This window comes from Tupaia chinensis, unplaced genomic scaffold, assembly GCF_000334495.1.
Source record: "Tupaia chinensis unplaced genomic scaffold, TupChi_1.0 Scaffold000582_1, whole genome shotgun sequence".
In the NCBI taxonomy this organism is placed as follows: Eukaryota; Metazoa; Chordata; class Mammalia; order Scandentia; family Tupaiidae; genus Tupaia; species Tupaia belangeri.
In genome coordinates, this window is record NW_006160098.1 from 560,913 (window position 1) to 587,293 (window position 26,381).

General features: G+C 41.0%; 1 protein-coding gene across 1 annotated transcript in view; it reads left to right on the forward strand.

Annotated features, from left to right (window-relative positions):
- Positions 1–26,381, forward strand: part of DTHD1 (death domain containing 1) — a 58,023-nt gene that overhangs the window by 28,143 nt on the left and 3,499 nt on the right. Inside the window, exons 7-9 of the mRNA XM_006158366.2 lie at positions 185–474; positions 6,919–7,163; positions 24,194–24,251. Of these exons, the coding sequence (XP_006158428.2) occupies positions 185–474; positions 6,919–7,163; positions 24,194–24,251 (593 nt within the window). The remainder of the gene's footprint in view (positions 1–184; positions 475–6,918; positions 7,164–24,193; positions 24,252–26,381) is intronic.

The following is a 26,381-nucleotide window of genomic DNA, read 5'->3' on the forward strand; positions in this document are numbered from 1 at the left end:
CTCGAACTGCGGTCGACTTTGTGGGAGTCCAGTGACATAGCCATTACACTAACTGCTGGTTCCTAACTCTTGATTTTTAAAAGAAGCTTGGGTGGTAATGTCTCTTTATTTGGATATTAGACATCAGTGATGTTTTCTGGTCCACCTGCTTTCCCACAGTTCATACCTACGTTTTTCCACACAGGTTCATCGTTCTTCATCTCTCCTCCATTGTGGACAACAGCCATTTGGTTTCTTTTGTAAAATATCTAGAGGAAGCCATGCTCAGCACCACAGCTTGCATAGTGCTGGCTCATCAGAAGGACAATCCACATAGAGTAGCTATTTTGGTGGTATCTTCTAAAGATTTAAAACAAGTGCTTAAGACCTTGAGCTTGGATGGATTCAGGGCACCTCTAGAGCCTTCTCGTCATTTCCAAGTAAGAGAAGGAGAACAACTTCTTTTAAGGTTTACTGGAAACATATTTGCATCAAGTAAGTATGAAGAATTCTTTCTACATTTTCTTTGGACTATAAACCACACACTTCAGAAAGAGTTCATGTACCTTAGTATATGAACAGACAGAGAGAAACAGAGAGACAGACAGAAAGCAGGAAATCACCCCTCAGGGGGAATGGCCACACCACAATCCCTTCTCCTCCATTCTCCTCTCGGGATCTTGGGCACGTACGTACATGCGCGCGGTGTGAGTTTAAGCCAATGGGTCCAGAATTCAAACTGCAATCGGCTACATGGGAGTCCAGCGATGTAGCCATTATGCCAACTGTTGGTCCCTTATATATTAAAGGTTGCTTTTAGGAGGAATCAATAGGTTTTGCCAAGATTTAAAGGGGTCCTTGGTACAAAAGAGGTTAAGAACTCTGGGTCTAGATGACATACCCTTCATCCCTCTCATCCTCATATTTATTTAGTGTTATTTTTGTACCCACTATAAATCTCAATCATAATGTGGAATTATGTTTCTTATTTATTGGTTTACTTTTTGTTCATAAGCTCATGTGATGTTCTTCACTGAAGTGAAAATTGAATGAGGGCAATGCCGATGTCTTTCTGGTGTCATATCCTCGGAGCCTAGCGTAGTACCTGGTATATCACAGCCTTTCAGGAAATGTGTAGTAAATGAAGGAATATGTGGCAATGCAAGGAAAGCAAGCTGAATGAGGAATACCAGGGGCAAGAGAACCGAAGGAAGTGATGAGACAGAAAGATAAAGTGGCAGATGAACAGAAGGAGAAAAGGAAGATAAAGAACACGGAGAGAAAACAGCTGTGTGAGAGGGCAGCACAAAAGGCCTTTGGGGAAGCCGCCATCATGGCCATTTCTTTTTCATTGTCAGCCCTTTTCCCTCTCTAATTCTTTTCCCGAAGATGGAGTAGAAAATAATACGTGTGCATGTGAAAATGGAGAGAAGAGGAGAATTAAGGAATGGATTGTATGGGGATTTCGGCCCAAGAGCCTGGCTACAGACTTGACTTTAGGCAACAGGATCCACTCATTTAGAAGTTCATGTATAGGGGACCAGCAGTTAGTGTAATGGCTATGTCGCTGGACTCCCACGTAGTCAACCATGGTTCGAGTCCAGGACCTGGTGGCTTAAACTCACGCCGGGCACGTGTGCGTGCATGCCCAAGATGCCGAGAGGAGAACGGAGGAGAAGGGATTGTGGTGTGGCCATCTCCCCTGGGGGGTGATTTCTCGCTTTCTGTCTCTCTGTCTCTCTCTGTCTGTCTGGCAAGTGCACGCGCCCTATAGCGAAAACCTCTCCAAAAAAAAAAAAAAAGAAGAAGGAGAAGTTCATGTATATACCATGAATGGAATGCTATCTAATTTCTATCTAATTCAGGAAAAATCCCAATGGATTTTTGTTGAATCCGAAACAGAAATGATAAGGCTTAAAGTAGGCATGGCGCTTTTCCTGATTTCTCAGAAATAAGTGAGACCCAAAGCCTCCCAATTCGAAGTGTTTCTTACAGTCTCACATAAGGGACTCAGCCATCTGAGCCAGCTGTTGGGACTCACTGAGCGAGGAACAAGGAGGTCGGGGTAGGGGGCGGGATGGGAGAGGAAGGAAGGGTGGATGAAGTCTCTTCCTACTTGGCTTCCGGAGCAGAAACCACAGTGTCCACCCTGGGGAAATCACTCAAAGGAGGGAGAGCCAAACCAGAAGTCTGCTGCCCAAACTAATGATGCAAATGATTTTCCTGTAATCCTGAGGAGAGCAGCTATGTTTACCTTCTCCTCTAAACAGGAGCGAGTTACTGTCTCATGGGCAGTGATTCTGTTTCCTGTTGCCTGTAGTGGAGACTGGGGAGCACATGTCACTAAGAGTCTCTAAAGACAGCTACACAGGTGCACTCCCTCCGCAGATGGGATGGAGAAGAGCCCATCTCTGCTCCAGGAGAATGTCAGTAGTATTCTCAGATCTTTTCTGCGATGTTTTCCTAGAGACCCATGCTCAAACTTGGAGCCTTATTAGATTTTTCTCTGCCTAAGATGAATGACTATCTATCGGTTATAGATCAATACTTCATCCTTCCACCTGGGCTGGTGGCAGTCTGTCAATCTCAAAGAGATGAAACCAGAAGTTCTCTGCCTAGAGAGTTCTCCCCAGCTCTGCCTTTGTCCCCAGTTCTCTCCTACTGTGTTTTCAGAACTCACCTCAGCGATTATGTTCAGAGAAGCCTTCCTTATTCTTCCTATCAGTCTTTACAGTATGTTTAAAAAATGTTAAAAATTAGTAAAAACAGATTGTTTTCTTTTGCAGATCTTCACTTTGTCTTTTGTGGCCTTTGTCCTTGATGTAATTCTCTATTTATTTACTCTTGTTCACATGTATGATCAGAGCCAGTTTCTCTGACTACAGTCCTTTAAGGACAGGGGCTGCCCTGTTGTAGCACCATCCAACTCCCCAAATCCAGATCTGTGAGTGGCATCTAGAAGGAGCTCAGTGAGTATTTTTTGAAAGAAAGGAAACACAAAGCTTGGGGAAGAACTTAACATTATTCAGTGCTATTGAATATATTTTGAATTTTAATGAATTTGGGCTATTGTTCTTTGAGAAATGCCAACATCTCTCTACCTAATTATATAGACTATAGATGATTCTTTTGAGTGAGGGTTATGTGGCATGGGCTCTATTTCTTTCTCCCTTCCTTTTTTTTTTTTTTTTTTTTTAGAGAGAGAGATTTTCACTATAAGGCACGTGTGTCTGCAGGACGGAGAGATAGAGAGACAGAAAGTGAGAAATCACCAACAGAGGGGATGGCCATACTGCAATCCCTTCTCCTCCATTCTCCTCTCAGGATCTTGGGCACACATGCACACATGCCCGGCATGAGTTTCAAGGTGCCAGGTCTCAGACCCAAACCACAGTCAGCTATGTGGGAGTCCAGCAACGTAACAGCTCCATCATCTGCTGCTCCCTGACATAGGCTCTATCCTTAGTTTTACGCATCCGCTAGAAGTCTTGGGATGTATCCCCACAGATAAAGGGAGACTATAGTATTCCTACATTTATATTTTCTATGATGTCACTGAAAAAATCCAATGCTCAATGAAAGGGAATTCTATAAGGAATACTTGGCAACCCACAAAATAGAACTCAATTCTGACTTCTTTATCTGAGATTAACTGAATAGTTATTGTGTCAAGGCCCTTACTGGAGATCATATGCAAAAAATGTTGAGAAGGAAATACCTTTTGCCAAAGGTCAACTGATGGTTGATTTCACTTTTGTATATGCAACAATGGTTTTTGCTCTCACTTCACTTAAAAATTTGTCAGTGAAAAAGAAAGAAAATGTTGATCGAACAGTACAATTTCTTTGTGCTACTTGTTTTATTTTCCCCCACCAAATTAGCCCTCAAAATAGTGTTATGGTGTAGCCACAATGAAACTTAAAATTAAAAAGTTACAAGGATCTTTTTTTTTGTTTATAACACCAAGATTATGCTATTTATTATGCTACTTACTAATGAATTATCAACTTTATTCCCATTTCATATATAAATGTAATCTTTAGAGTGCTTCATTGCAAGTTTTCATTTCTAAAATTGGACTGGAAATAAGAGGTAGATAAGTTTTAGATCTGAATTGAACAAATGTAGCCATGCCTCAGTTCTCAATCCTTATACTGTATGTCTAAGTCATTCCTTATGAGAAAGTTGTGCACCTGGCAGGGAGCATAATGTCTTTCAAGGGAGGGAAGGAGAAATTTACTAAATGATGTTCTATTGGGATCAAAGTGGTAATATTTTTCTCGATAATCCTCCAGGGTTGTGGAAACAGATATTTTCCAGGTGTTATTCCAGTGATCTGGAAATTCTAATTTACTGAACTCCCTATTTAGGTCATATTCTAAATATGAAATAACTTCTTTTTTTTTTCACCAGAGTGAAACACTGAAGAAGGCAAAACCTGTCACGTCATTTATCTTAGGGGAAGCTGTTTTGTTCAAATAGCCAGGTTGCCTCTTAAATATAGACTTAGGCAAAGAGATCTACTCCAATACCTTCTATAACCTGGAATTATTCTATTTCTAGATTTAGTTGTGTTTTAGAAATGTACTAAAATGCACTAAAATTCTCTAGCAGTCGTAACAGGGAGTACAGTAGAGGTACCTTCAGTATCTTTCATAGAAATCTTCCTTTACTGGGCAAAATGGGAGGTTTTGCATGAGAGCTAGCACTGGGTAATTAACTTTATGCCAACTCATAGGAGCAAAGGGATTTTTCAGCTGAAATATAAAAAGTACATTTGTCATTTATTTTAAAAATATTAACTGGGTTATTTTTTGGCATGCAATTCAAAATAACAGAAACATCCTATAATTGCTATTATTTATTGAGTACTCACTATGTGCTAAGCTCTGTGGCAATCATTCTATCCACATTATTTCCTCTAACTCCCAGAGCAATCCTAGGAAGTAAGTTTTATTTCTCTTGTTTAAAAGATAAGGACTTTGAGGCCAGCAGGTGGTGTGGTGGTTGGGGCACTGGACTCCCACATGGCTGACTGTGGTTCAAGTCCTGGACCTGGTGATGTGAAACTAACCCTGAACACATGTGCATGTGTGCTTAGAATCCCAAGGAAGAATAGAGGAGAAGGGATTGTGGCATGGCCATTCACCCTGGGAGTGATTTCTCACTTTCTCGCTCTTTCTATTTCTCTCTGTCTCTCCAGTGAGCATATGTATCCTATGGCAAAAAAAAAAAAAAGGCAAAAACAAACAAACAAAAAAACTCTCCCCCAAATAAAATAAAAAAGATAAGGACATTATGACTCTAAGAAGCACTGAGATGTAAAATCACTAGACAAATATTACAGTATAGGAAAATAATAGCGGCTAAACATGAATCTAGGTTTTTGGCTTTTTTTTTCTTTTTCCTAAAACTTGCTGTCGAGGCTAAACATGAATCTAGGTTTTGTTTTTTTTTCTTTTTCCTAAAACTTGCTGTCGGGTGCATTTGCTTGTTGGAGAGAGGCAGAGACAGAGAGCGAGGAAGTGAGAAAGCACCTCCCCCAGAGGGAATGACCATGCAGCAACCCTCTCTATTCCCATTGTCCTCTCAGGATCTTGCCCATGGACACACATGCTCACAGTGTGATTTGTAAACCACTGTCACAGGACAGAAAGAGAGAGACAAAGTGAGAAATCAGCTTCCAGGGAGGATTGACATACCACAATCCCTTCTCCTCCACTCTCTTCTCATGATTTCGGATATGTGCGCACACATGCCCACTTTTAATGTCAAGCCGCCAGGTCTAGGACTCAAACTAGGACTCTGTAGGATCCAGCTGCCTTAACCTCCATGCCACCTGCTGGTCCTGTGGAAATGTTCTATATTTGCCCTATTCACTATTCAGTAAAGTAGCCACCAGACAAGTGGCTATTGAACATTTTATACATGGTTAGAGTGACTGGGGAATTAAATTGAAATTTTTACTTTGTGTTAACTATTTTTTATTTATGTTTACATCGCCATAAGGAAAGTGCAATTTTAGCATGTGTGGTATAAGTACACGATGGTGTTCAACATAATATGAATAGGTGAAAGAGGAAAAAGATATAATCTTGTAGAATGAAAATAATTTTCTAAGTATAAGAAGCTGCATATTTCGGGAACCAGCAGTTAGCGTAATGGCTATGTCGCTGGATTCCCACGTAGTCGACCGCGGTTCATGTCCCGGACCCGGGGGCTTAAAAATCACGCCGGGCCCGTTGGCGTGCATGCCCAAGATCCTGAGAGGAGAATGGAGGAGAAGGGATTGAGGCATGACCATCCCCCCGCGGGGTGATTTCTCGCTTTCTGTCTCTCTGTCTCTCTCTGTTTGTCTCCGCCATAAATGAAAAAACCCTCAAAAAAAAAAAAAAAAAAAAAAAAAAAAGAAGCTGCATATTTCCTGTAGTTCCTTGCTAGAGCAGACAGAATAGAAAAAGACCATCAAAGATGGTTAGAACCAGGGCTAGTCAGAGAGCACTTGCTTGGCTTTGTCAAATTATGTCGGCAAAAAAGCAATGGGCAAAAAAGCTCCACTTTTATTTAGAAAAATGAACCAATTATTTTGATTTTATAAAATTAAGGAAGACAGGGACCACAAGATGGCATGACGGTTATATCGCTGGTCTCCCATGTAGTCAACTGTGATTCGAGTCCCGGACCTGGTGGCTTGAAACTCATGCTGAGTTTGTGTGCATGCATGCCCAAGATCTTGGGAGAAGAATGGAGGCAAGGGGATTGTGATGTGGCCATCCCCCCCTGGATGGGGGTGATTTCTTGTTTTCTGTCTCTCTGTTTCTCTCTGGCTCTCCAGAGAGCAGACATGCCCTATGGCAAAAATCTCTCTTAAAAAACAAAAATTAAGTAAGACAAAGTGATATATCTTCCCAGTAACAAATGCATTTTACTTCTATTTAGGCAATGGGAAGGATTATGCAAAAGACTATAAACTTACTTTTCATCTACAAAGAAAATCCAGGCTGGTACTCCAAATCAAAGAAGTGGATGAATTTGGAAACTATAGTTGCCCTTATTATAAAGGCACCATTGTAGTTTATAAAATACCTAAAGAAAAACGAGTCTCCAACATGGATCACTCTCTTCTACTTAATGAAAACCATGATCAGTTGCCAATTTGCAAGTTACCTTTGAGATTGCCGAAGGTGCGTTGTTTTGCTTTACTAATTGCTGTGTTTCATTCATTCTTTGTCATTGTCAACCACAATTTTCAATGCATATGGATGCATAACTTTAAAATAAAAGGTAAGAATAAAACTAAAGAGGAAGCATTAGGTAGGTCCAATATTAGTGTGGTAGACTATATGATACAATTTCTCCTTTTTTTCATATCGGTTTTTCTAGCAGGAGAAACTCAGATCATCTGTTCCTCACATTATGTATTAATAACTTGGAAATAAAGTAATTCATTTTGTTGTAACTGGATTTGAGTAAATGAAAATTAATTTATGAAAATACTGAATATACTTCAGAGCACATTTAAGAAAAAAAATCACGCTGAACAGAAAAAAAGCATCAAAATATTTTTACTGAAACTTAGGAAATTCTGTGTTTGTTTTATGACTTAATTGTTCTTATCTAAAATTCTTTTTTTTTTTTTTTGGAGAGATTTTCACTGTAGGGCGCGTGCGCTCGCCAGACAGACAGAGAGAGACAGAGAGACAGAAAGCGAGAAATCACCCCCCAGGGGGGATGGTCACGCCACAATCCCTTCTCCTCCATTCTCCTCTCGGGATCTTGGGCACGCACGCGCACGCGCCCGGCGTGAGTTTTAAGCCACCGGGTCCAGGACGTGAACCGCGGTCGACTACGTGGGAGTCCAGCGACATAGCCATTACGCTAACTGCTGGTTCCCTTATCTAAAATTCTTATTCTGTTTTTTATTTTTTATTTTGAGAGAGATAGTTTGCTATAAAGCACGTGCACTTGCCAAAGAGACAGTAAAAATCACCCCCTAGGGGGTGGCCATACTGCAATCCCTGCTCCTCCATTCTCCTCATGGGATTTTGGGCACACATGCACACGCCCAGTGGGACTTTTAAGCCACTGGGTCCAGGACTCATGCGATGGTCCACTATGTGGGAGTTCAGCGATGTAACAATTATTCCATCTGCTGGTCCCCAAATTCTTATCCTTACCAGAAAGTAGAGATATATTATTTCTCTGAATGTGTCAAATACACAATAAATATATTTTATTGCTTACATGCAATTTCTTTCAGTGATCTAAGGCTTAGTACATCTAAGTGATGTTTCCAATGAGCAATATAATTGAAAAATTATATTTTATCACTCCTGAGGAGCAATGAAATTCTAATTCTTTAAATAACGTTACAACTGCGTCCATCAGGTGCTATAGTGGTTGGCTGACTGCGTGGTTAGAGGCCCAGACCCAGTGGCCTGAAAAACAGGCTGGGCAAATGTGTGTGCATGCCCAAAATCTTGACAGGAAAATGGAGAAGGGATTATGGAATGGACGATTTCTCACTTCACCTCTCTGTCTCCAGCAAACGCACATGCCCTATAGTGAAAAAAAAAAAAAGCAAGTTGAAATTGTTCCTGTGTCTTTATTTTTTGTATTTGAATAGCAAAAAATGTGTTTTCCACAGGGTTAGACGTGATTTGGACTCAGCGATTTCTTGCTTTCTGTCTCTATGGCAAGTGCACACACCCTACAGTAAAAATTAAAAAAAAAAAAAATGGCGTGCTGTAAGTATGCTATACAACAAAATTTAAAGTATGAACTAGTTCATTAGTAATTTGTTTATATCGATTGCATAACAAATGTGTAACTTTCAGTTATCAGGTTAAATAAGACTAATTTTATCTATTAGTTTTTAAACTTTTGTATAGGTTTTTGTTGATTTTTTTTTTTTAGGTTTTTGATGTAGAGTGTGCATGACTGCCAGATAGAAAGAGAGAGGGAAAATGAGAAATCACCTCCCCACCTCAGGTGTGGGATGGCCATGCTGCAATCCCTTCTCCTCTTGGGCGTTTTAGGCATGTAAAAACACACACATGCCCCAAGCCACCAGGTGTGGGACTTGAACCACAGTCAGCCATGTGGGAGACCAATGCCTTAACCACCATACTGCCCTTTGGCCCCAGTTTTTAAACTTTTAATATGGCTATTAGAACAGTATAAGTGATTGATATATATATATATATATGTATATATATATATATATACACACACATCCAACTATGTTTCTATGGTACAGTATTTCTTTAAATAAATTTATAATCCAACAGGGTATGCAAAACATGTACACATCATTACCTTCCTTTTTTTTTTTTTTTGGAGAGATTTTTGCTATAGGGCGCGCACGCTCGCCAGACAGACAGAGAGAGACATTAGAGACAGAAAGTGAGAAATCACCCCTCAGGGGGGATGGTCACGCCGCAATCCCTTCTCCTCCATTCTCCTCTCGGGATCTTGGGCACGCACGCACACGCGCCCGGCGTGAGCTTTAAGCCACCGGGTCCGGGACATGAACTGGCGGTCGACTACGTGGGAGTCCAGCGACATAGCCATTACGCTAACTGCTGGTTCCCTTACCTTCTAAGATAGTAATTTTAGCAATAGATTGATGATATGTGTGAGAAATACACTCATCATCCAATGTCAACGAATGGACAGGGAGACACAAGGTTTGGCAGAGTGAGACTTTAATGGCGGTCTTGCAAGTTCCTGTGTCTGATGGGCAGGCACACCCAGAATGGTTCTAACAAGTAATTTATTCCCAGCGTGCAAGTCCCTCCCCCAGTTCCTCATTGGCTGAGTACTATGGGGTGTACAATCTTCCCAGACGTTGCCTAAGTTTTATTATTCTCTTGTTAGGTATTTATTGTCCCCCTTCTTCTTTTGCCTGACAAAGGCACAGGCTCAGGACAAACCCATGAAGAAGGCCCACCAAATGTCCCGAGGAGGAAGTGAAAAGGAGCAAAGGGCTGGTGACCAGCGGCCACCTTGAGAAGTCATTTCTCAAGAGTGACCTGTTGCTTGGGGGTTTTCTGCCTGAGGTGCAACCTCTTCTCTTAACGCTCAGGCTAAGGAGCTGATTTAACTCAACAGGAAGACGTGGAGTGGAGAAGTGGGTATCAGGGTTGCTCTTGGACAGCTCAGTTTGGCACATTTCTTCAGACAGCTCTGTGTGGTTCTGCTGCGGTGGGTTGACGGCAGTGAGAAAAGTCAGGGGGCTGCTGGGGTTCTCTGGCTGGAGGTGACGAGGGTCTTGTATGAGGACGGTAGCAACGGAAAGAAAGGCCCTTATGTACAAGAGGACCTGACATCCCAAAATGGGACATGAATTCAGCTTTCAATTATCAGTGTTTTATCTATGGCCCGAATTTATAAATTTATTATCTGAACTAGCCAAGTTACAGCATCAAAGATTTATGCAGATTTTCCTTGGTAAAAGTCTGTGTTAGTTGCTCAGGACTTTGGCATAAGCCTTTTCTCTGCTTTCATTCCACACACCACTCCCAACCCATTTGCTTGGGGAACTGCAAGGGGTTCTCTTAACTTGTCTATTCAGTGTGACCTCTCCCAGGAAGCCTTCCCTGACTGCCCTCTTCCCTACTGAGTTAGGTGTTCCTGGGGGGTAAACCAACACACTGTCCTTTCCACCTACTCCTGGAGCAACTATATTTCATTTTAATCACTTGCTTATTGCCTTCCAGAGAAACAAGAGTTTCTCACCCTTGCTGTTCCTGCCTTCCTAGGGAGTCTAATAGACATCTTTTTTTTTTCCTAATCACCACTCCCCGTGAAATTTTATTACCACATATTAACAGTTGTGCCTGTTTATATGCTGAGTGTATATTTGTGTTTCATACATTGAAAGAGAAAGCTTTTTTTTTTTTTTGTCTCACCGAAGAACAACTTCTCTCTCCCTGAGGGTGATGTTACCCCACGTGAGACTGTGTGCAGCTGCTGAGCAGATGTGGTGTCATTGTCCTGCTCAGCCTCGCACCGTCAGCAGCCAGCAGAGAGCGTGTGCTGGGTGCTTATTAGCGAATAACTAGAAAAACGAGATCATTTCTGCCAACCTTGCAGCTGTCCAACCGTAAACTTGTTCATCTCGAATTACATTGGCATGTTTCACCATAGCGCATTTGAAAGGTCTGCCGTCTTCTGTCAGGGCCTCCACTCCAGTAGGCTGAACTTCCACCCTTTTTCTCTCAGGTGGGTTTGCAGAGGACTTTCCAGATTCACCCTCAGCCTCTTTTCAGGCCCAAGACTTCCCCAGTAAAACCAATAAGTATGTGAGGGTCAAGAAAGAATCTGTGGCTATGGAGACGTTTTTTCCCTTTTTTAAAACTGGCCTACTTACACTGGAAATGAAACCCTGACCTGAATTTTGGTAAGAACAGACATCTTCCATGAAGTTCAGAATTTGAAAAATCCACCTCCGTCGAGCAGCCTGTTGTGTTTCAGGAAACAAAAGTGGTCTTAGTGTCGTGGCTTGGCATTCATGAACACAACATGAGGCATCCGTTTGTACACGTGGCCGAAGTGACGGGAAGGTGTTTGTCAAAATTAAAAGTGTTTTGCACGTTTAATGCAAGCAAGCAGTAAATGTTTGTTGTGTGTACGGATACTCGTTGACACATACCTAATTGTTAGGCGTCATGTTAATGTATTGTGTCTGATTTCCACAGATGTTGAAGACATCACTTTTATTTATTTATTTATGTATTTATGTATTTATGTATTTATTTATTTATTTATTTATTTATTTATAGGTTTTTGCCATAGGGCACATGCATTCACTGAGAGAGACGGAGAGAGACAGGAAGAGGGAAAGTGAGAAATTACCACTTGGGGGCATGGCCATGCCGCAATCACTTCTCCATTCTCCTCTCAGGATTTTGTGCGTGCACACCCACGCGCCCAGCATGAGTTTCAAGCCACCAGGTCTGGGATTCGAATCACAGTTGGCCATGTAGGAGTCCAGCATCTTAACCACCATGCCACCTGCTGCCCCAAAGAAAGCACTTTTTTACTTTGTACTTGAGAGCCTCTCTGTCTCGTCTCTTTCAGCCTCCGTGTTTCATTCATTCCTACGATAATTCATTGCACACACACTCTCTGTCTCCCATGCAGCTGATGTACAGTGATGTTTCTGTGTGTGGTCTTATCCTTCGCTTATCTATAGCCAATTATTTTACGTTTTAAAAATGCCTTTCTTCCATGAACAAGAGAAACAGAGAGAGAAAAAAAAGCATGTCAAAAGGTCTTATCTGCCTCTCCAGCCAGCCCCAGCTCAGATCACGGATCCTCATGCCCAGTGTTCTCAGGAAGGTCTCTGGATACCAGTCTGGAACTTCCCTTTGTGGCCAGCCTCAGAGAACTGCATTTTTTTTTTTAACCGTACTGCCTTTGGGCCCTATATAGTCTAGTTTCAATTCTGAGGCCAAAGTCATCCTTTAAACCATCCATCAGATCATCCCATGACTCTACTCCAAGTCCTGCAGTGCCTTCCACTTTCCCTCAGAGTGAAAGGTTCAATTTGAATGTGGCCCCCTTTGACTCCAGGACTTCCCCTCCTCTCCTCACTGACTCAGCTCTAACCACAATGACTTTCTTGCTATTCCTGGAACTTGCCATGCCACAGTGCTTCTGCTTTTAGCTCTTCATGCTAGCGATTGCCTGTGCCTAGAATGTTCTGTCAGATGCCTGCATGCCTAATACTTTACCTCTTTCAATCCTCTGCCCAAAATTCATTCTCTGAGATCTACCTTGATTTATTTAATATTGCAGTTTACTTCTACCCCACAGCCTGATAAGCCTGATTCTCCTTACTCCTTACTCTACCTGATATTATCTTTGATCCAAAGCATAGTCTTGTGTTTCATTTCTTTCTTTCTTTTCTTCCTTCCTTCCTTCCTTCTTTCTTTTTCTTTCTTCCTTCCCTTTTCTTTCTTTTCTTTCTTTCTTTCTTTCTTTCTTTCTTTCTTTCTTTCTTTCTTTCTCTTTCTCTCTCTCTCTGTCTCTCTTTCTTTCTTTCTCTCTCCCTTCCTTCCTTCCTTCCTCCCTCCCTTCCTTCCTTCCTTCCTTCTTTCCTCCTTCCTTCCTTCCTTCCTTCCTTCCTTCCTTCCTTCCTTCCTTCCTTCTTTTTCTTTCTTCCTTCCCTTTTCTCTTTCTCTCTTTCTCTCTCTCTTTCTTTCTTTCTTTCTTTCTTTCTTTCTTCTTTCTCCCCTCCTTCCTTCTTTCCTTCCTTCTTTCCTCTTTCTTCTTTATTTCTCTTTCTTTCTTGTAGGAGCACCTCCTACCCCACAACTAGGATGTAAGCTCAAAAAAATGGGAGCTTTGTTTTGCTCACTACTATATCCTAAGTACCTAGAATAGTGCCCAGCACGTGTTAGCTTCTCAATGATGTTTGTCGAGTGAGTGCATGAATTAATACAGCTTGCTTTATAAACCTCATAAGTGTAAGGAAGAAAGTGACGAGTGCCAAGGAAGGAAAAAGGTTAGCCTCCAAGAATGGGCAGAATTGTCAGTGTGCGCTCAGAGGTGGGAAGACCAAGAAAGACCTCACTGTGAAGCCAGTCCCCTAATGAAGTGGTTAAATACTACCAAGAGGAAATCGTATTTCATGATTTTCTCAACCCAGGGATTGAGTTCCAGTCCCAGTGGTTTGAAAAAAACACACGGAATGCATGTGTACCCAGGATACTCATGGGACAGATAACTGGAGAAATAATCTGCAGCATGGACCAGGACGCCCATTGAGGGGTGCTCCACATCCACAGCTTGTGAGTGCCCTCTGACATTTATATATCCATGGAGGTGACTTATGGGATGAGAAGTTAGCAACTGAAAGTCCCTCTGTGTGTGTGGCCTGGAGAGCATCAGAGTAAGGGAAGCAGCAAGCACCAGAGACTCGTAATGGACGTGAGCTTGGAGTCAAGGACGTGAAAAGGAAGGTCATGGTGGCTAGCGTGTGTGTGAGGTCAGCCGCAAGGCAATGACCTTGGAAAGATCAAGGAGGGGCCTGATGATACTTCATGCTCTCAACGTCGTCTTCTGAAAATGCTCATCTAATCAATATATGTGAAAATACGTGACCCAAAATATGGCCTTTATATCATTCCTCCTCCTCCTCTTCCTCCTCCTCCTCCTCCTCCTTCTTCTTCTTTTTGGCATAACACGCATACTTGTATTATTTTCATTGTTCTACAGACATGTTTACTAGGTTGAGAGAAATGGCAATTTGGTGGCAACTCCAGGGACCAGCAGTTAGCGTAATGGCTATGTCACTGGACTCCCACGTAGTCGACCGCGGTTCGTGTCCCGGACCCGGTGGCTTAAAACTCACGCCGGTGCGTGTGCGTGCGTGCCCAAGATCCCGAGGGGAGAATGGAGGAGAAGGGATTGCGGCGTGGCCATACCCCCTGGGGGGTGATTTCTCACTTTCTATCTCTCTGTCTCTCTCTGTCTGGCGAGCGCATGCCCCCTATAGTGAAAAAAACTCTCAAAAAAAAAAAAAAAAAAGAAGTCGACTCCAGAATGATGACTGTGACATACGACATACGACATACATACACACATGCCCTAGCTAGGAGTTCAGTTAAAACTTTCTCCTTTTGCAAAATGTTCAAGTAAATTCTGTTCATAATATGTATGTTTATACTTTGGCAGAAACAGAAAAAAATTCAAAATATCCTGAAAGGATTTTTTCTTTTACATGGAGGGAAGTGGGGGAATACGTGTGTGTGCGTATGTGTGTGAGCACTTTGGAAATCACACCAGGTGGTGACTGGATGCCAGTTGGTTATTTGTGACCGCTTGGGCCATGACTGCTGTTTCCCCTTCCTGCCCACTCAGATGTTTTGCTTGGGAGGAAAGAAGGGCTTCAGATCTGCTGTCTGCGATCTGTTCAAGGCTGGAGTTTCCCGGTAATACCTAACCCACGTATTTACGTAAGCCATCTGTTGACCCAAGTTTTGCTTGGCCTGAACTTCCTTTAAAAAAAAAAAAAAAACACTGAATTCATGACATGTGATTTCTAGTAAATACCCATACAGCTTTCACACCTACTTTCTTACCACATTCAAGAACTTGCTGTGTCAAAGGAGGCAGATGCTAGGCTAGTGGGAGAGTCAGTGCCACAGAATCACCGTTTTCTCACTTCTTTGGATTTTCATTATCCTCTTCCTGCCCTGCTAGGGATGATTCTTTTTCTGTATTATTGTTTTTCCTGGAACTATGAAATACTAAGACAATCCTGACTAAGTGAAGGAGAATATCTGGAGCTATTAAAAATATCTATATCCACAGGCACTTCAACTTTACATAGTCTTTTCACTTGCAGTAATTTTATCAAATTATATTCGGGTTTAAAAACACAATGAAACAGGGAACCAGCAGTTAGCGTAATGGCTATGTCGCTGGACTCCCACGTAGTCGACTCCGGTTCGTGTCCCGGACTCCGTGGCTTAAAACTCACGCTGGGCGCGTGTGCGTGCGTGCCCAAGATCCCAAGAGGAGAATGGAGGAGAAGGGATTGCGGCGTGGCCATCCCCCCTGGGGGGGGATTTCTTGCTTTCTGTCTCTATGTCTCTCTCTGTCTGTCTGGCGAGTGCACGCGCCCTATAGCAAAAACCTCTCTAAAAAACAAAAAACAAAAAACCAAACAAACAAAAAAACACAATCAAACATATTAGCCTATTATTAGCCATTAAGAAACCACCTGCTGGGATGGTGGTTAAGGCCCTGGATTCTGACACATGGTCTGTAGTGGTTTCAGTCCTGGATCCAGTGCCTTGAAACTCACACCAGGTGCATATGCATGCACATGTACCCATAATCCTGAGGGGCACCCCCCCCGAGTGATTTCTCACTCTCTCTCTCTCTCTCTTTTTCTCTCTGGTGAATATATGTGTCCTATGACAAAACCTAGAAAAGGTGTGTGTATATATATATGAAATTCAATAAAAGAAATCAAGGTTTTTGTTTCGTTTTGTTGTTGCTGTTGTTTTGTGGGAATAGTGAATCTTAATGATAATTTAAAATTTTCCTATCACTCAGATGCATGTTTTCTACACTACAGTTAATTCCAATAACATGCATGTTGTTTCAAGCCCCATCCCTTACCCATTGTAGAAGAAAGCAGAACCTTTGTAAGAAGAAGAAATAGTACACTAATTTTTTTATTTTTTTTGGAGAGGTTTTTGCTATAGGGTGCTTGCGCTTGCCAGACAGACAAGAGAAAGACATAGAGACAGAAAGTGAGAAATCACCCCCCAGGGAGGATGGCCACACCGCAATCCCTTCTCCTCTATTCTCCTCTTGGAATCTTGGGAACGCACGCACACGCGCCCGGCCTGAGTTTTAAGCCACTGGGTCCGGGACACGAACCACGGTCGACTACGTGGGAGTCCAGTGACATAGCCATTACGCTAACTGCTGGTTCCCCAATACACTAATTTTTTAACCTGTGAAAGTTTTCCAGCACGTCCTCACTCCAGTCTGACTTCTGGCTCTTTTTACCTCTCCTTTGACAGGCCTTCGTGCCCCCAGCTCCCTTCCCAGCTCACTTCTCTCATTCCACCAGGATGGCCATCAAAGGCACAGCTTTGACCTTGTCATTAAAAGAGACATGAGAGAAAAATGGAAAAGCTGGTTTAGCAGAAACAGGATCCTGTCTTCTTTTCTAAGAGTGCTCTGCCCACAGATTTAATCAGAAAACATTCTTTCCCTTCTCCTCCTCCACCCCTTTCTGCTCATCTTCTTGCTTTTTCCACTTCTCCCTTCTTCTCTTTCCCCAGTTCTTCCTTCCCTTTTCCCCTCTCCTTCCCTTCTTCATTTTCTCCTCTTTCTGCTCTCCCCATTCTCCTCTGCCTTCATCCTTCAACCCTTATCTATAAAAGGAAAAGTTGTCTCTGCTCCAAGGGCGGTAGAACTAAACCAGGAATTGAGCTCTCTGCTGTCTGATGGTTTTCAATGATCTTTTGGCTAAGGAGATACATATATTTTTGCCTGGCTGAGAAAATATAATCATTTTTAAAATTAATCGATGTGTTTGTATTTATTCTCTTAAATCACAACACCTAATAAGTAAGAACACTTAATTACTTCCTTAATTAAAGTTCATGAATTGAAACAATTCTCTAGTTCATGAACTCCAACTGTTTTTGTTTTGCTTCCTGTAGATGTATCCGTCAACATGCCAATTGGCCAAAACTAATTAAGTACTTAATATATACGAACTATGTATAGGAGCTTCATTAACTCACTACTGGGAGCTCCAATCAGTGTCCTGAGAATCACCCTAGAAAACTTTGCTTCACAACTTCCTTTATCTCTCAATATCCTCCTACCTCAAACCCACATATAATTCACTGTTGCCACGTCCTGTTGATCCCAGATCCCAAATCTCTACCCAACGCCGTTCTCTGTTTGCCATCCTTACTGCCATGCTCTTCCATCAGGCCATCGCCAAATTCTCTGTGTGCTGTTTCCGTAGCTATTTTCCAAAGCTCATGTCTTTCTTATCGATTCTTATAGACTGTCACAATAATATTCGTGACAAAATTTGAACATATCACCCTCCTGGTTAAAATTTTACAAGGGCTTGTCATAATTGCACACAAGATAAAAGATCGTTTCTGAGTTTCACACAAGAGGGATGGCATAAGCAAAAAATTTGAAGCAGCAAAGCACAGATATCGTTTGAGAAAGGACAAGGATTAGGCAGGGATTGCCTGAGAAGAAGAGTGGAAATGTGATGTTGGAAATAAGTTGGGGAAAGATTATGGAGGGCTTGGAATGCCTAATCTAAGACAACCAAATGCCTATGTTAGATTAATGCCTTAGCACGTAACTCATTTACTAAAAATGTAATTGGTTGAAGAAACTGAGGCACAAAGGTTTTTCCTTTCTTTTTCTTCTTATTCCTCCTCCTCCTCCTTCTCCTCTTCTTCTTCTTCTTCTTGGAAATAGCTTCAGCATGGCAAAATTATTTATTGAAACTTAGTTCATCTCAATTTAATGGGAGCACTCCTACTATCATATTCTCTATCTCCTTTTATGACTGACTTCCTCAGGTCTGGGAGCATAGCTCATTCAATTTTGAATCCCTTCTCCTGGGATGTATTCAATAATTTTTTGTTAAACTATTTAATAAAGAGATGAATGCATGCTGAAGAGACCAATAAAGCAATTGAAGGTGGAGTCTTAATAGCTAACAAAAACTTTACCAGACTCCTTCCCGGCTAACAATGCCATTTAGCAGCAGCCTTTCATGCAATCAAAAGAATGACTAGTGTGGGACCAGCAGGTGGTGTGGTGGCTAAGGTGTTGGATTCTCCCATGTGGCCGGCCATGGTTCGAGTCCTGGACCTGGTGGCTTACTTTCTCACTTTCCATCTCTCTCTGTCTCGCTCTGGTCAATTTAAAATAAATGAATGAAAAAAATAAAATAAAATAAAAATGAAAAAAAAAAGACTAGTGTAAGGATTTCACAAACTGTGGCTAGACTGGGGAGGAAGGTATTTCTGCCACCCAGGTCTTTCCTGGAAACATTTATATCATTTTCTGCTGGAAAGACTATAAGCTGATCAAAAAACAAAAAACAAAAAACAAAAGACAGGTAATTTAAAACCCAAAAGATCTGTTAGAATGTTCTAGAATGAATTATTCTAGATTGTCAAAACTTTCTGGAGTTATAATGTAAAAGTGGAACAAGAAAAGAGAGGAGGTTGAAGTTAATGCAAGTTCTAACAGTGTTAGGTATCTATCTTTGATTTGTTAAGCTGCTTTAAAAGTTAATAGCCTCTCCCACGTAATTGCGGTTATGGGCCCAAATTATCTGCTTTTGCAAGAGTTGCTTGGAATAGTGAGCAACGTTTTGAGTATATTAACCGTAGTTAACATTTATGGAGTGCTTGCCAAGTACCAGGCAAGTCTGAAGTGCTCATGCATATTATGGAATTTAATCTCTATTGGAACCTCATGTGGTACAGTTAGCTACTGCTCTGCCCATTTGGTAGCTAAAAATAAGCTAGAAACATTAATTTGGAAATCAGATTAATCTATTCCAACCTGTTTTTTTCCTATGGCCTCCATATATATTTCAAATATACGTATTTTCTGAATTACCCACATCCTTGCTCTCTTTGTATTCACAGCCATCTGTAAAGGTCCCTTCCTTCTGCCTGTCCGAGATCCTTAGATATTCTGGAGTTTCTTGAATTGATCCGCCTGGTTCCTAGTGGCCTAATGCTGTCACCTTCTGTGACTGAGTTCTTCGAGACTAAGAAGTATTTCCTTTCTCCCTCTTAACAAAGTTATAGTCAGATTAAAATCTTAACAAGAGGGACTTTGCAAGAAGCAAACAATGGAAAAAATGAAGCATAAAGTCAGTCGCATAAGAGCATGTATGGATTTAAAACAAAGAAATATCTGAGCTTAATTAAGATATGACTATGTATTGCTTCTAGGGCTGGTAACAGGACTATTTCATTTCTGAACCTGATGTTTGGGTTTATCACTAAGCACGACCATTCTAGATTAGCTCTTCTTGTTCTAAACTATGATCTTCTTTTGTTCCACACTACTCTTGCTTCTCTGTGGGTTCATACTGGTCTACAGGCCTCTCTGTGTATATGTACTTCCTTTCATTGTGTCTTCCAAGCATTTCTGCTTTGGCCTTCAGGAAGTTCTCTGCACTGAAAACTCAACAAATGGTGGCAGAGACATCAATGCCAAATGCAATGTGTGGAACTTGTTTGAACCTCATTTGTTAAAAATATATAAACTGTAAAAAGCAAAACTGGTGTCAACAGGTCTGAATGAAAAAACCTGGCAAGCCAACTGGTGGCATGATTCTTAAGGCAGATGGGTCCCAGAGAGATGACTATATGGTTGAAGGTTGACCCAGAAGCTTGTAATTATCTCTCTACATAATTGTAATTACAGGGGACCAGTAGTTAGCGTAATGGCTATGTCGCTGGACTCCCATGTAGTCGACCGCGGTTCACATCCTGGACCCAGTGGCTTAAAACTCACGCCTGGCATGTGTGCATGCGTGCCCAAGATCCTGAGAGGAGAATGGAGGAGGAAGGATTGCAGTGTGGCCATCCCCCCTGGGGGGTGATTTCTCGCTTTCTGTCTCTCTGTCTCTCTCTGTCTGTTTGGCAAGTGTACATGCCCTATAGCAAACATAAATACATAAATAAATAAATAAAAACCTCTCCATAATTATAATTACAGAGTCCAAGCTGATAACTACTGGCACTACTGCTCCCAAGGCCAGAGGTATAGAGTCGTTATGTGATTGGGGAGACAGTGCAGCGGACACTAGAACAGCCGTGTGGAGAGTTCTATGTTGTGAGCTTCGTTTTACATCTAAGTGTGAACTTACAGATGAAAAGTTGGATGCCTACAGATGGTAGTTTAAATGTTATAACTGTCACTGAGTATGCATGTTTTTGGTCAAATTATTTTCTCTAAGTCTGTTCTCTCAGTTTTAAAATAGGCATAGTAAAAACTCTCTCCCAAGGATATATATATATATATATATAACCACACACGCACACGTACACACACGCACACACACACACACACACACATTAGACCACACTATACTACCACGGTTATATACGTTAAGGCTTTAGAGTAATTCCTGATACACGGTAATCAATAAAAACTAGCAGTTAATATTATTATCTAGAGGCAGTATTATTGAAAAGTAAGGACTTTAGATAGACCTGGGTTTCAAGACTAGTTCTCGCCATATCCTATAGGCAAGTTACCTTGGAGAAGTTACATTTGCAAAATGGAGACGACGATCCTTCTAAAATAATCCTGTCACACAATGTCCTCACGCTACACTGACAGAAACTCTCACTCGATTTCTGGTTATGTTGAGCCTATGACTACAGCACATAGCTCTTGTTTGTTTTATTTTTAATTTGCCAGAGGGTGTGGGTGCTTACTGGAGTCACACACACACACACACACACATAGAGAGAGAGAGAGAGAGAGAGAGAGAGGAAAAAAGAGAAAGGGCCCCCCCCTCATCGGGCATGGTAACACCACAAGTACTTTTCCTTCATTTCTCCATCCTGTTGAGATTTGGGGCATGCATACATATTGCTTGGCATTGTTTTTCAAGCCACCAGATCCTGGACTTGAACTACTGCATGGTCAACCTTATGGGCTCTAACTGCCTTCATCACCGGCCATGCACTGACCCACAGCTCCCAGCTTTTATGTTAGCCTTCATTTTTGCACCAAATTGCTTTTGGGATCAATATTACATAAGGTTTGTTTAAAATGTAAAACTATTGAGAATTCTATGTACACCATGCATCATAAAATGGAGAATACAGTTTGCTATTATGAATAAGATGAACTCCAACCAGTAGCAACTGCTACTTAGAAAGACCTCCATGCAAAATATCTACAGAGTAGAGTAACCATGAAAGCTAGAACTTTGTTGTGACCTCTTAAATGCTTTGGGTAAGAATCCATGCTAAAATTACACTGAAAATATTAATTATATATACTTTGTTGGCCCATGATTAATAATATCGCTTTCACCTGAATGCTTTCTCATTACACAATAAATGACCCACTTACCAGGAAAAATCTACAGTAAATGTGGAAGGGGGTGGCAGTTTGCAGAGTTAGAGCTGGATGGAGGAGTTGTTGCCGGAAGATATTATCATAATTACCTGTGAAAATCTCTTCATGCATAAGTGCCCAAGGGTAGATGATAAAAAAAAAACTAACAGCATGCCATTCTCTTTGGTTGGTTGTAGAATACTGATGCCTAGCTATAATGTTAAGTGTCATCCATGAGAAATGCTACTCCAAGTATCAGAAAGTCCTGAGCATGTTACTTTATACAAAAATTAGTTCTGCACTAGAGCCACAAAGAACTGGTAGGCAGTAGAAATTAGAGAACTGACACTCCCACTTATTTCTTTATTGATTTTCTTTCTTTGGAGAGTATTTTTTTTTTTTTTTTTTTTTTTGCTATAGGGCACGTGCACTCACCAGACAGAGAGAGACAGAGAGACAGAAAGTGAGAAATCACCCCCCGGGGGGATGGCCACGCCACAATCCCCTCTTCCATTGTCCTGTTGGGATCTTGAACATGCACACACATGCGCCCAGCGTTGAGTTTAAGCCACCAAGTCCGGGACTTGAACCGCAGTCGACTACATGGGAGTCCAGTGACATAGCCATTACGCTAACTTCTAGTCCCTCTCCCACTTATTATTCATACATCCGCCAAATAGCAACGGTAGTCCTGTGGATGCCCTTGAAATTAGTGACCACCCAAGGGACAATTTAAAATAAGATGTTGCTCTAAGGCTCAAAGATGCCATATTTTTCACTGTTTTAACTTAGCACTTCAAAATCGTGTGAAATAGTAGGAAGGAGTTATAATTGTCCAGACTTTCACCTTCTCTAACTTTCACACTAGGTTTTACAGTGTAGTGTTGAGTCCCGGAGGTTCTCCCGTTACCTGGGTTGCATTCCCAGTATGAACTATGCTCATTCTTTAAGGCTGAGAGGGCACAATGATGACATATCTCCAAACAAATCAGCCCTGAAACCAAACCATAGTGACTGTTGTTTCCACAGTATTGTTTTTCACTCTTGTTTTCCTCCATGCGTTTGTACAGTGACGTTAGCTTAGTTAATGTCAGCATAGTTCCTAAAGCTCCTGAAAGCATGTGATAATGAGGGTGAGTGAGTCCTAGCTAAGACTAAGTCCTTGGGCATCTTTCCAGGCCATGACCTGAGCAGAGACTAGATGGTCAACAGTGACTGAGTCCAGGTCTGCTGTAAGACCCCATGGGGAGGAAGGGTGCACCTCCAATGCTATACGTCTTGGTAACACTCAGATCACGTCTCGCTGTACATTGGCTGTCCTTATAGGATACTTTAGTTATGGATGGATCTCTGGAAAATCATCTATGTATTAGAATTTGAAGGTTATATTAAGCCTCTCTATATGCAAAATGACATTCTAGTTCTGTCAGACTTGTGAGATGAAAACAGTTAGATAACTTTTATTGAGTATCCACTGTTTGCCAAGAACTGAAATAAAGCTTTTTCATTTTATTTAATTAAAGTGCATTACATATTTGATTTCATGTACAGCTCACAGCAAACCTAGGAAGTAGATGGTATAATAAAACCGATTCTAAAGTTCAGGAAACTAAGGCATGGAGTCACTCAGGAGGCAGCAACTAATGAGCATGGTTTAAACTCAGTCTTACCTGATAGCCTTCATGCTCCAGCAGTGCGGGCTTAGGGAACGGGTCTGCTATGGAGTTAATTACACCTGGGCCCCACCCTCTACTCCCTCACTCCTGGGTCTCAGCCTGGGGATCTAACCACTCTTGATCCTTGAAGTCATCCATTCCCATTCTAGAGGAAGACAGTAAGAGCTCCCCCATCTTCTGCACAGTCATGTGTACTTGTGTGTGTGCGTGTGTGTGTGTGTGTGTGTGTGTGTGTGTGCGTACACAAAAGCAGATAAGCAGAGTGTGTGTGTGAGAAAGCGATGTGATAACCAAGAAGAGAACAAATTTTAAATAACTTCAAAGCAGGCTTAATTCAGAGAGATTCAGATATATCTGATAAGTGTTCAGAGAAATTAGCAGTCCAGAGGGTTATCATGGAAGCTGAAGGGATTCCTGGAGTAAGAAATTAACCCAAACCTCAGAAATAACCAAGTGCATGAGATATAACTTGACAAAATTCTATCTTGCAGGAGGGCAAGGTGAATTTACCTAAAAATAGTAAAAATCCCCACATATTTGTATATACTTAGCATGTAAATATATATTAAATATTTCATGTTAAATATATATGATTAGGATATCATTATATCAGAAACCAAATATAATATATGAAATATTAAATATGTTGCAAATACTATATATAAAACATATGAATATATGTTATTTATTAAAGTGTTAGTTGTCAGAGGCCAGCAGGTGTTAAGAGCACTATAGTTGTTAATGAAATATGTCTCCTAGCATCCTTGGATGCATGATTAGGTCCTAAAAGGACTATCAGATTTTACTATCAGATGTGCATGAATGAGAGAGAGAGAGAACAGCCCCCCCATGAGGTCTGGTCACTGCTACAATTCTTTTTCCTTCATTTTTTTCTGCTTATTCTGTGCCCTTCCCTCCAACAGCATGAAAAAAGAATCCACCGTCCACAGAGTACTAAAAGAATTTCTACAGATCCTCAAGGTAAGGAATCTTTGTTCTGTTTTCATTATAGTTCTTTTTTCTTTTGTGGGTGTGTGTGGGGGTGTGTGTTAATTCTTTTATTTAAAAAAAATGAGAAAACATCTCCCCAATTATATAATTATTTAGGATTTTCTTTGGGAAGTCATGCACATATAAACCAAAATGACATCTTCAAATATGCATGTAATTAAAATTATTTTAAACTCTACAATAAATATCAATGCTACTGAGTATTATTTCACCCAGCTAGTAAGTTCTTAGTTTGGTAAATACCTAACTACAATTGGTTCTGAAATGTTGACTAAATAGTAAATCTTTAGGTGTGATTGGTTCACACCAATATTTGAGGTCAATATATTTGATATTGAAGTATATGTTGGTACAAAATCACAAAAGAAATATTTAATATTTGGTTGTGGTTATTCAAAATTCATTTACATAACCATGATGCCAATTTCAGGGAGGAATTTTACACCTGTATTCTATTTAACCTTTGAAACAATTCACTTTATGATCCTAATAGGTATTAGTGCAATAATTTATTAGTGTTCAAAAGACATCAGTAAGTGTATTTTGACTACTTTATCAGATCTACCATGTATAGTACAGAATTCCAACTCATAGGGATAACAGAAAATGGATAGGCTTTATTAAACTACGTTAGCCGTGGGATAGCATAACTCTAGCATACACCCTCTCACGGACAATAAATCTGTTTTAAAAGAGAGGGCAGGCCATATAGTAAAACAACAACAATAGATAAAAGCTCAGCAAGCTTAACAATATTGTCAACTTTTGAAGAATTTGATGTTCAAATAAAGCACAATCATTGCCAATGTCAACAGAGAAAGCAAGAGCAGAATGACTCTTCTTACCTATATTAGGAAGCCCTAGTGTGTTACACGGGTAAAGATATTGACCCCCATAAAAATCCTCCTTCGGGATCACTGTTATCAGTAGGAAGAGTAATAGGAGATAAGGTTAACTTTTTATTTTGCTTTTTTTAAAATTAAGATTTTTGTCATAGGGTGCATGTGCTCATTGGCAAGAGACAGAGGGAGAGGAAAAATGAGAAATCACCAACCTAGAGGGGATGGTCATGCCATAATCCTTTCTTTTCCATTCTTTGCTCGGGATTTTAGGCATGCACCTTGCATGATTTTCTTTTCCTATCTATTTTTTTATTTTTACGGAGGCTTTTGCCTTATGCCATGTGCGCTCGCCTAAGAAAGACAGAGACAGTGAGAGAGAAAATGAGAAATCATTCCCCGGGGGGTTGGCCACACTGCAATCCCTTTTCCATTCTCCTCTTGGGATCTTGGACTTGCAGGTACACCTGCCAGTGTGATTTTCTTTTCTTTTTTTTTAAGGAATTTTTTTTTTAATTTTTATTTATTTATTCAATTTAATTTGATCAGGGAGGGACAGAGTGAGAGACAGAGAAAAAAAAAGTAAGCAATAAAGTAAGAAAGCAAGCTGCTAGGTCCAGGGCTCAAACCATGGTGGGCCATGTGGGAGTCCAGCGCCCTTAACCACCACACAACCTGCCGACCCCACCAGTGTGATTTTCAAGCCACCAGGTAGGATACTCCAACCGTGGTTGGCCTTATGGGAGTCTAGCAATGTACCCACTATGCCATCTGCTGGCTCCTAGGCTAGCCATTTTGAGTAGGATAATAAAAAATGAACAGTTTTAGATCCCAAGTTAAGAAGTTTAGAAAATAAAAAGACCCTGCTAGAGATTTATTAACAGGAGACTGACAAGTTGAGACCTCTAAAGCTTCTCTGTTCTGGAATTGTGTGGAAGACCAAAATGAGTGAAAACTGACAACAGGGATACAAGTTAGAATCCTGGTCCCCAAATATTCCAGAAAAGGGATAAGTAAGACATGATAAAGATGGAGTCAATAAGGCTGCAAGTAAGGAAACATCTGAGTTGTTTCAGAGTGAAAACCGTGAAGACTTGAGACCAGGGGATAAGAAATAAGCTTTGAGGGATGTGAATAATATTACACAGCTTACTCAGTGAGATGTCATATTGTAAGAACTAAGAAAGCAAATAAGTTATGGAAGATCAGGGGAGAGAGAGAAAAGCCCAAGTTGATAATTTCGATTTTAGAAATATGGCAT